A 12,685-nucleotide genomic window follows, 5' to 3' on the forward strand; every position below is an offset into this window, starting at 1 on the left:
AATTGCGTATCCGGATTCACAGGTTCGACTTTTACATCGACTTCCGCTTCAGCTAATGTGGCTGCGCGCATGTTGATTAACAACGAAACAGTTTTGTCACTTCATCAAGCGTTAGGATTGAAAAACATTGTCCATTCAGTAGGTCAGTTGACATCACTTGTAAATACCAGCATGAAACGAAAAGAGAAGAATTCTTCAAAAAAGCATTTGAAGCGAGATAAAGATACTTTAGAGAGTCAACTTGAAACATCTGCTATTGTTAGTGATAGTGATGAAGAAACAATCTCGGATGATGACAACAAAGATAGAAGGTTTGGTCATGCTTTCACCAAAGATAAAACTTCTGGAAACGTTAATAACTCCCTGGCCTCAATGTTAAATAAGGCTTGTTCATCCCCCGCAATGTTACCTTCATTAAGGACATCAGGGATAAATACTATAGGTCAAACAACATCCCATATCTTTTGGTACCAACAGTGAATGCTTCAATATATAGAAAGATGCTGACCACGGCCTTCAAAATACCCAAGGGAAATTGTTGTCGGAAAAATAACATCATTTGAAAAATGATAACCCAGAAGAGGAAGTATTATTGGACCTCCAAACACTTTCAGAGGATGCAAGGTTTCTACTATTACATATCTCCTTCCAGTTTTCAATTGCCAGGAGGAATGATCTGAAGCACTTACTTACTGAAGACTACAAGGACATGTGCAAGAAAACACAAAAGATCAGAAACACCCAGAGATACGACTAAAATGTTTAAAACTTCTACCAATGGAGGACATTTTTTGTACAAATTCTTTTCGAGAAAACAATTCCTTTCGGTCCTCCAGAAAACAGTCTTTCAACAGCAAATCATATTTAAAATAATAACCAAGGATACAAATGGAAGTCAAGTCATCGGAATTTAACCATCAAAAATCAGAAAGCAAAGAACAAAACACTCCAATAATCGCGTAAAAAATTCGAATCAATCAAACCTTTTGGAATTCATTAACAACAGACACAAACATTCTCAACATCATTCAGGAATATCAAATAGAGTTTACAATGAAACCATATCAAAACCAACCCAAGATAACTCTAATTCCCAAAAGTGAGGAATAAGCAAAAGTAATCCGGGACGAAATCAATTCTTTACTGCAAAAACAAGCATTTCTACCAGTTTAGTCTCACCCAATGGAGTATATCTCAACAAGTATCCTAGTTCCCAAGAAATATGGCGGAAATCGCCCAATTATCAATTTAAAACCTTTGAACAGATTCATGGAGACAATTCATTTCAAGATGGAAACTTTGCAGTCAGCCTTAAACTTGATACAAGAAGGAGATTTCTTAATCAGTGTGGATCTGAAGGACGCTTACTTTAGTACACCAATACACCATTTACATCGAAAGTATCTAAGATTCATCTGGAGGAATCAAACAGACGAGTTCCGGAAATACCATTTGGTCTGAAATCAGCTTCTCGGATTTTCACCAAATGTACCAAACCCCTAATGTTATTCCTCAGAACACAGGGGCATCGGGGGTGATTTATATAGACGATTCTCTTTGGCAAGCACAGACTATAACTCAAGCACAGGAGATGTGTACCAAAGTCCTCGAAGTCTTTCAAAAAGCTTGATTTGTGATAAATCAACAGAAGTACATCAAACAAGTTTCCTCTATGTACAATAATGCGCAAATGTCAAATATTTATTCAATATCTATCAATAATACACAATTCCTGTAGGTACCACCTGGCGAAAATACAATGATATTTTCATACCCAAGTTCTTCTTCATATAGTTATGCCAATAAAAAATGAGATGAAAAAGATACATTCTTTTACGGAAGCTTATCGGGCCATACACTTGCAATTGTTGTTAAACTTATTTATACATTGTCATACTTTGTATTGTATAATCAACATATAAACTATTATGTCGTTTTATTCATCCAAATATTCTGCACTGTATTGAGGTGAGTTTGCATAATTTATTTCATCGTATTGTAATTGATTAGTTTTCCTGCTGTCTGCTATATCGACTTATCAAAATATGTTGTTGAAAGTAATAATCTTAGAATGAGTTTCAGTCATATCGAAATAAAAAACCCTGTAATTAGCTATTGGCATTGTATCATATTCATTTGTTAAGTGTAAATTACCGCGCTTGCGCGGGATATCAACTAATGTAATTTAAAATTACGATATAGTCAAACCTGTTCATTTTCTCTATTCTGTTCACCGTAGCAAGTTCTGCATTTGTAAGTAGAAATTCTATTTAACATATACATATGTTATCTGTGTGATTGATAATTGACAAAAAGTAACAAAAAGTGTTATTTAGTGTTTTATGTCATATTTGTGGTTCCCTTGAAATAAGCATTGATTTTATTTGATGTACAAGGGTGATACATATACCAATGCTTTATCGAATATTTCCGGCCCGAACTTGATTTGATATATGCTCTATTGATTAATAACATTAAATATATATATATATATATATATATATATATATATATATATATATATATATATATATATATATATATACATTTTCCAATGTCTTTGCCTGTAATAACTAAATAACCCATAATAAAAATGACGCCAAATTGAGGCGCCAGGGGGGTTTGCGTATTTATATTTAAATAGTTAATCCTACGATGGCTTAAAACTATATAAATATAAGTAATAAGGAATCATTCTTTGAATATTATGAGGTGATAATTTTTTCGGTCGGGACGTGATCAAATCTATCATAAAGCCCCTCAGGCTTTATTGGATTTGGTAACACCCCGACCAAAATTATCACCTCATAATACTAAAAAAAATGATTCCTAAATCCTTTTATATATATATATATATATATATATATATATATATATATATATATATATATATATATATATATATATATATATAAAGAAAAAAAAACTTGGCTAATTGCCGAAGGTAAGCGCTTTCATTTCTTAATCATCAGACGTTTTACAGACGTTGAAATTATGACGCAATTCCATTTTTTAAATCCAGAATATATGGCACTTAAAATAAATGAATTGCAGCCAGACTTAAAACACAGATGGGAATATAATGCATCGGTAATAATTCAAATGTTGTACATTGAATGCATGCATGGGCAGTATAGAAAGTCCTGCATAAATGAAAGGAAATAACCTTCATTCTAGTACATTTACTTCTAACATATATACTGTCTCAGATGCTATGATCAAGCTAAAAATATTTTTAGGATATCATTAAATCAGAACAATAAGAGATCTTTCCAACTTAATATTTTTTAAATATATTGCTAGATTGCTCAATAAGGTATACAAAAAATCCCTTTGCTTGTCATATACTTTGGATAGAAAATGGGAAATCGGTAGAGTTTTGATTCGGCTTTCTTATATATATATGTAAATCTGCAAACTGCAAAATACAATAGCTATCAAAAATTTAATCCGTACATCGATAGATAAAATGCATAAGTTTTATTTCAATACCAAAACTTACAAAAGTATTGCCACAAAAGACTCAAAATCAATAATTCCTCAGTAAATTGTATTGAACAAGGTCACAATAATCGCTAATACATTGTACAGATTTGCAAGATCGATTGGGTTTTAAAAAAAAATCATTTCGTTTCATGTTCGTGAGTCTTCAAAACTTTTGTAAATTAAACCGTTTGAGATGAATAGAACGTCTGTGACTGTGTAATTTTTATTTGCTTTATCCAACTCGTTGAAAGGCTCTAACCGCTCAATACATTGTACAACTTTGCATGATCGATTGGTTTTTTTTTTAAATCATTTTGTTTCATGTTCGTGAGTCTTCAAAACTTTTGTAAATTAAACCGTTTGAGATGAATAGAACGTCTGTGACTGTGTAATTATTATTTGCTTTATCCAACTCGTTGAAAGGCAACACCCCCCCCCACACAAAGATAGATAGATAGATAGATAGATAGATAGATAGATAGAAAGATAGAAAGATAGATAAATAGATAGATATTATTTAAAGGTTTGTGGTTTAAATCACTGCTTAAAGAATAATACATTGTAATCTGCTAGCTATTGACATATCTCAAATTACTAAGAAGGAAAAGAAACGGCAAAATATCTGAAGAGTAGGGCACTCTTTCCCATTATTTTGCCCATACCCGTGCTTGAACAAGAACTTCCCCTATACCCTATATTGTTCAAGTACATTTAACTGTCGCAATACAATATCCATAATCAAGGTACTGCATGATTTAATAATGGTACCTACGCATAACCACTAATTTTTCATGAATTCGGAAAACTTTAGCTTCATGTTGTCTTTAAGTCTATACACTCGCATTTAGGTTAGTTCGATTACCAAGTAAGGTGCAAACCATTTTAGTTTCTTGAATCGCATAGTTACCATCTCTGTAAACACGATGTTTTTCACAGTATTGTTCAAGGCGATGTAAACGATACAAATTTTAAAAGATATTGTCTTCGATTAACAACACAGAAATTATCAAATTTGAGGCCGGGGACCCCTACCACAGGTATATGTCAATTTGAGAGTTATTGCAATGTTTGTGCTTATTTTATGTATATATCTATGCAATGTGTATCGTCTCGATCCTCTCAAATTGTCATTTAACTGTATTTCACATGTGTCTTAAGCGACTGTTAAGTGAGCGGCCAGCGCGTTAGTTTCCCTTTGTCATCTAAAGCAACATTTTGGTCGTGCCTAGATGGCCCAGTGGTTAGCGCGGTGGCCGTTCACTGGTAGGAGAATGGGTTCCAGAGGCCGTGAGTTCAAGCCCTGGCTGGGGCGGAGGTGGAGCTCCAATAGGGTGAATTTCTCTGTGCTTTATATATATATATATATATATATATATATATATATATATATATATATATAAAGGATAAAAAGCCACTTATTAATCAGACGTTTTACAGACGTTGAAATTCTGACGCAATTCCATTTTTTAAAATCCAGAATATATGGCACTTAAAATAAATGAATTGCAGCCAGACTTGAAACACAGATGGGAATATAATGCATCGGTAATAATTCAAATGTTGTACATTGAATGCATGCATGGGCAGTGTAAAAAATCCTGCATAAGTGAGAGGAAACAACCTTCATTCTAGTACATTTACTTCTAACATATATACTGTTTCAGATGCTATGATAAAGCTCAAAATATTTTTAGGATATCATTAAATCAGAACAATAAGAGATCTTTCCATCTTAATATTTTTTCATAAATTGCTAGATTGCTCAATAAGGTATTCCAAAAAAAAAACCTTTGCCTGTCATATACTTTGGATAGAAAATGGGAAAACCAATAAATTATGTTTTTAAGGTATTATTTTGGTATTTCAAACCATTGCTTTAAGAATTACCTGTTGTTTATTGTCAATATCTTTTGGATAAATCAAAGCTAGGTTATTTTTATACATATTTATAGCTGAAAGAGAATGAATATAATTTTTTCAGACCAAACAATTTAACCGTATGATTAAAGAACTTTAAAAATTTGGTCATATTTCATCATAGAATTTTACTATTCTAAAACTTAAGGCAGATATATTGTTTTCTTGATGATTAATATTTCTGAAATCTATATTATTGTGTACCAATTCATGTACATTTATCAATAAAGACTTTAGTGCAATATAATACAATTTTTAAACAGTGCGATCAACAAAAGTTTTATGTTAAATCAGATACCGAATCGAGGTTAAACGGTTTGAAATAAATACCAAAAACAAACTTCATTTCGTAGTTTCAGTTTTCAGATCATGAAATACTTATATTAACCCGATAATCTCTCTCTCTCTCTCTCTCTCTCTCTCTCTCTCTCTCTCTCTCTCTCTCTCTCTCTCTCTCTGTACTAAAGCAATGCATTTTTAAATATATACTTATATCGTACATGAGATATTCAATACATATTGGATCATTTAATGCTCAGTTAATCTGCAATACGATATTTTAACGCGTTATTTTTTTCATTTTGTTTTGGAAAAATGGTATAGGGGTTTGCGAGAGGTCGGCATAACAAAACGAAAAAAGGCGAACATACAACACAAATGTAACTAAAAGATTTACCTGGGCCATTGATTGAACTGTGTTTACAAGGTACTAGATGCCATTTCTTCGCCATGTTACGATACAGTTTCATGTAAAAATGTTTAAAAAATATTCTATATTTCTATTTCAAAGTATTTATACATTTTATACAAACAATAAAACTATTTTTCATTACTATATATTTTCCTTTTAGATGCTAAAAGCAATCGTTTGGGAAAATTTTGTCCATTTTAAAGATAAAAATGTTATTTCCTTTAACACTTGTCTTAATGAAACAACTCCTCAAGGTGCAGGATCGAAAACAGGCACCGAAAGCAAAGACACTGATGCCATGATTTTCAATGATCTTAATATCTTCGTTGGGGCAAATTTTTGTGGAAAAAGTACAGTGTTAGAGTTAATAAGAAGATGCATGACGGATGAAATAAATGTGTCCGAAACAAAACCATTTAATGCAAAGGAGGTTGCATATGCATTTTGCCAATTTAATTTGGATTCGTACGGCTTTGTTATCTCTGGAATAATCAAAGAGTCATGCAATGGTGCTGAGTATAAAGTTTTCATTTACAAAGACCGAAATGGAACGTTTTTGCGTTCAAAGGCGTCAGACAACAGTTTTACTTTCAATGGTTTGGTTCATGCAGCTCAAGATAAGATTGAAATCAATGCACTTCTAAATACGCCAGCTAATGCTAACATACCAAATCTTCTTCGATTGATTAAAGAAAATAAGCAAAGAAACAGAATTGTTGGTTGGGCTTGTCGTCTTTTTACTGCCATTAAAAGTAGAATATTGACCAAAAACAACGGACCAAGCTGGAAAACTATCGAGGAAAAATATATCGCTACATTTCCTTTAAGGGGCATTGGAAGTGTACAATGGACCAAAAGTAGGAAACTCGGAAAAAAGCATAAGGCAAGCAACTACAAAATCGCATGTGAACGAGCAGAAGTAATATCAACACTTTTGTCGGAGAAGCACAAGCATCACATTGATGAAGAAAACGAGAAACAGATTTTTAGATACATTACATATCCAGAGGTATTCACATTTAAAGAAGATAAAGGGGTAATTGTTGTTCAACATGACAGCGGTTCAGATGTTCCTTTGTTGAAGATATCAGAAGGAATAATAGAAGCCAAAGTAACATCTTTGCTACTTGCACACAAAGACATTCAAACGCTTTGCCTAGAAGAACCTGATCGAGGAATGCACCCTCAAATGATTGAGAGGTTAAAGAAAGAACTGTACAAAGCAGCATGTAGCAAGACAATAATTGTTGTAACACATAGTCCCTATTTGATTGACACCATTACCGTAAACAAAACACATGTTTTCGTTCGTGAGCTTGACGAAACAACCGATTCCTACGTTTGTTCCGTGAAAAATGTTGGGGAAAATAAAGACCTTAAACAAGTGTCCAACATTGAAATTCGGAGAACCTTATTGTTTGCAACCAAAGTTTTAATAGTTGAAGGACCAACTGACAGGGAAGTTGTGCAAGGTATATTTACCCAAATCACACTGAACATTCTTAAAGATGTTAAAAAAAGAAACTATTGGTCAGAAAATGATTTAAGTGCATATCAAATTATTTCCATGAACGGCTGTGACAACACAGAAAGTATACAAGCCTTTTGCGACTTCATAAATCTACCGTGGTTGTGTTTATGGGATCTTGACAAAGTTGTTGTTTATGATAAAAAAACACAAATGATTACATCTTTTAACAGTAAATTAGTGGATGGAGAGGATTTGAAAGATCTAAACAAGGATTACAGTAACAAATCTGTTGATACTTTTTATGAATCTATTGAAGATTTTAAAAAGATATCCCAAAGAAATACATTCATTTGGAAATACGGTACACTGGAAGATGCGATATTAAAGTCTGCTGCTGGAAGTGAAGAAACTTTTTTTTCTCAAAGATATGAGTAGAAAACAACTTAAGGATATAATCAAGAAATACGGTACACTGGAAGGTGCGATATTAAAGTCTGCTGTTGGAAGTGAAGAAACTTTTATTTTCAAAGGTATGAGTAGAAAACAACTTGAGGATGAAATCAAGGAAAACGGTACACTGGAAGATGTGATATTAAAGTCTGCTGCTGGAAGCAAAGAAACTTTTATTTTCAAAGGTATGAGTAGAAAACAACTTGAGGATGAAATCAAGAAATACGGTACACTGGAAAATGCGATATTAGAGTATGCTGCTGGAAGTGAAGAAACTTTTATTTTGAAAATGATGAGTAGAAAACAACTTAAGGATGAAATCAAGAAAGGATTTAATGAAAATGATAGACAAAGGTTTTTTTCGCAGATACTCAAATTTGATGTAATAAAGGATTTTATTGAGTTTATGGATAAAAAAGAAGAAGAGAGAAAAAAGAAATACGATGCACGGAAACAATCATGTACTGCTGAGATCACAAAGCAACCCTGTATTCATCACCAAACTTTATTTTTTATCTCTTTTGGTATTCCATTGCTTGGTTACTGTATTTACATGGTTGTAAATTATCTCAAGTAGGTATTAAATTAAAACAAATGTTACAAAAGTTTACAATTTACATTTAATCTTGTAAAATTTTGCTATTACATGTATACACGGGGCTTTACGTGTAAATTTAGATTATCGATTTGCAAATGTAATATTTATAGAACAACGATCATCGACCAAAGTGTACATGTTGGTCATGTAAATGTAATAACTTTTGATATGCAACACACTTTCACTACCTTGTCAAAATCACCTGTAGGTGAGCTCTTATCAAAAAGTCATTCTGTCATATATATGGTAACTCCAGAGACATGCCTTCAGTCAACGGAAATATCGTTCGGAACAATCCATGAATTGCTAGTACCAATGGAATCTAGACTTACAAGCATAGAACCCTTAAAACCGACTAAACGAAATTTAAATTAACATTTATAACTTAGACAATTACATCAAGATAGACAAACGTACATTGAAATGAAAGTAAATGAATTTGACAGTGAGATGTCCCAAATGAAAATCAAAACAGTGCAGGATGACGAAAGTAGCGCTTACACAAGACGCAAAATGATTCAAAAATGTGATAGCATGTGTCCAAAAAATATTTTGTTGTTATCATTTTGTCTTGTTTTTAATTTTTTTATTACACGTATTATTCACACACTGTATTAAAGTCACGTTGTAGCAAGATGTACATGTTTTTCAATTTACGATAGTGCATATATGTAAAATACCTTAAATGAATTGCAATTACTGTTGCAAATTTAATATGCGTTGTTTTACAAAACGAAAACAGATAGAGGAGATTGTAAGAAAGCGTGGAGAAAGGGGTACATTTTATAAACATTTATCATTCTTTATGTAAGTCGACAACAATTGTTTTGTTTCAATATTTAAAAAATAGGCAGTTTCAGGTCCATGCAGAAACCATTCAGAAAACAGCATTATAATGGGTTTTTTTTACCAAATGTTTGTCAATGCCTTTCATAATCTAAATATATATATACAGTTCTTTTAATTTACAGCATTTTTTAAAATCCTGTTCTTAAGGATTTGCTTTACAACATTGGTATTCAGGTATGCATTATAATGATATATGTATGCAGAAATATATTTGTCAAAAACAAGTTTAAGTCAAATTTGGCCTCCATAATTCAACATTTTTTAGTGTTTCGGGTACATTATGTTGTAATGTTATTTTAATAGAGTTGATATAAGATATATTTTCTGACATATCGTTTTGATTTATTTGAATTCACTGGCAGTGTATGATGTAAGAAGTTACGCTATTTTTTATTATTCAATCAAAATCAGTCAAAATTGACATTCTTCTTATCTTTTTTTTCGAATGAGAAATATAGCGAGACACTTTGAGAAAGAAATATTTTTGTCTCTAATTTTTCTTGGATAGATACATTACTGTTGAAAATAATTTTTTGTTCAAGAATTTGCTAAAAGTTTTCTAAAAAAAAACCATTTAAAAAGATCATATTAGGCTAAAATATGGGAAAATAGTGGGAAAAGTTACTTTATGGGGTCATATTTTTAAATTTTGTGTATTGAATCAAAATGAAATTTATTAACGTTATTAATATATATTTGTACAAAGAAAAAAATGACAGTAAAATGACAATGTTTATTTTAGGGGTCATTTCAAGTCCATTCCATATATATAGTCCATTACCAAATATTGCTGATTTTTTGTCAATATTTATAGAGAGATCAAATTCATATAAAAAAAAATCTTTTAGATCAAATCATAACTATTTAACAAAATATCATTCATAAAATGATAATTATTCGTTTCAATGCCTGCTTAACAGAAAGAACATGATGGGAAGTCGATTAATTTTATTGGGAATAAGTATTGACTAGTTGGTATTATTCTGTTTAAAATTTGAAATTAGAGCCAATGTAGCTTAGTTTCTAATTCCATTAAGATCAAGAATATCATTGATAAAATTTTAACTTTCCCTATAATAATTAATGTGTTGCCTATCCGAATGTTTGGGTTATCCTTAAAATGTTCATGTTTCTGTTGATTTTCTTTTTAATTTCTTCTTTCATTTATAACTTTTGTTCAACTTAATAAAACCTATTTTAAAAATAAGTTTGATATTATCTTATCTTCAAATTTAAAATGAAATATGACACTCTCTTGTATAGTTCTGTACTGTTTCTCTACTGAGCTGTTTCATGGAGTTTTACCCATTTTGTCTCAGAATGAATTGATCGTTTAATCTAATATGACTTTAACACAGTGATAAAATCATGGTTATTGATTTTTAAGCCCTTCATATATGTAGTTTTGTATTATAGTTGCTCAACTTATTTTACTTATCTAACCGACCCATTAAAAGCCGTATAAATCATTTTCGACTAAAAAAAGAATATGGCTCAAAGTTAGGTTAATTTAGAATACGATGTAAAATGAGTCATATTAATATTAAAAGTCTATCTATTGGGGTCGGTTTGGTACATCACCATTAATTTTCGTTTTCCCTTGGACTGAAATGTCACACTTTCATTGGTTTTAACATAGCACGTGGTTGCCTCATATATATCTATTTTTGTTCGGTGAGAAATAATATTAGGCAACATGACCGTCAATGGCCGACGCTTTGCTTACTCATTTCGACATTTCATAGGATTTAATACATAAACCGCATGCCGTAAGTTCTTAAAGTATTTGGAGTAGTTGCCCTTTGAAATTCTTTAAAATTAGAGTAGTTGTCCTTAGAATATTGACTTCACATTGTTTTGTCTGGAGCAGAACAAAATGGCAGCGAAATTTGCTCAAATCTCTGCCGAGGAAAGGGAGAAACGTTTAACATTAACTAGCAACAAAACATTGTAAGTAAACATGGGTGAAGCAAAAATTTTTAAAGAGTATTTGAAAGGTGAGATTGAAAATTTTAAAGAGTTTAAATGAGTTAGATTGGTCCAGATGTTAGGCATCTTGTACATACATGGCTTTGCGTAGATCATCGCTATTTGTGAATAAATATGTCGCTTTATTGTCCTCAGAAAAACAAAACACTTATGAGGTTAGTTACTGACTCACTACGGAAATATATTGGGTTGATTAATCTCATACACGGCTCGGCTTCGCCTCACCATCTTTGAGATTGATCAACCCAATATATTTCCGTAGTGAGTCAGTAACTAACCTAATAAGTAATAATATACTCATCAATATCAACTAACTATGGAGTATAACCTATTTCAATCTTATTTTGAAGACTAACAGAACATTTCATTTTAAGTGTAAGATCCATGCTCAGACGACCACATATTCTCTATCCTTTCCCCCAATCTGGCTTAAACTTCACTTAAAAATGTATGTGGGTAGAGAGTGTGCAGAGATCCTGAAATTTCATTGTCAAAGGGAAGGTCAAATCTGACCTAGCAGGTCTCTTTGATTTCCTAATTTTGACCGTAAGTTTCTTACCCATGCATTACATTACTCTATCTAAATTAAGGTGGTTGGCACCTGAAATACTAGTAGTGTCAATCATCTAAAAACCACTTGGATATTAAGATGGGGCCCTTAAATGTTCATTTGGTTTTATTTGTGATCCATGTCACATGCCATTTTTTGGAAATATAGGGCCCCAAACATAAATGATAATTTTCCTGAACTGTTTGCTAAAATTTTACATGGAAATTGATAATTTGAAGAAATCAAACAAATATTTATAGTTTGAACTATTATTTAATTATGATTTTAATACAGAATGAAGTTGAAAACAAGTAGTGACTACAAAAGTAAAATCTAAGTCAAAGTTAAAAAATTCTTGCTTCACTAGTGGCTTCAAAGGCCATTACATAATGAACACAACAGCAGATGTTACAAAATTTTGGAGCAATCAAATAATAATGTAAAACAAATTATAGGAATGGCATCGTTTCAAAACTTTGCAAACAAAAAGACATAGTTACATTTAATGTGTTATTTAAAACTAAAACAAGTAGGGGTCACACCTAAAAATTTGAGATATAGCATGAAATAAACTTATTTTAGACCAAAATTTGAGTTAATTTTTTCTTAACTTCAATGATATATAAGCTAAATATGCAAAAATATATCGACAGAAATATCAAAATATTGTTAAAATGTGTTTTA

General features: G+C 31.5%; 1 protein-coding gene across 1 annotated transcript; it reads left to right on the forward strand.

Annotated features, from left to right (window-relative positions):
- Window positions 1-6,254: 6,254 nt before the first annotated feature.
- Window positions 6,255-8,000, forward strand: LOC128187554 (uncharacterized). Its single transcript, XM_052857970.1, has one exon. It carries the CDS (start codon window positions 6,255-6,257, stop codon window positions 7,998-8,000), a length of 1,746 nt encoding a protein of 581 aa, XP_052713930.1.
- The last annotated feature ends 4,685 nt before the right edge of the window (window positions 8,001-12,685 follow it).

This window comes from Crassostrea angulata, chromosome 6 (assembly GCF_025612915.1).
Source record: "Crassostrea angulata isolate pt1a10 chromosome 6, ASM2561291v2, whole genome shotgun sequence".
NCBI classification, from domain to species: domain Eukaryota; kingdom Metazoa; phylum Mollusca; class Bivalvia; order Ostreida; family Ostreidae; genus Magallana; species Magallana angulata.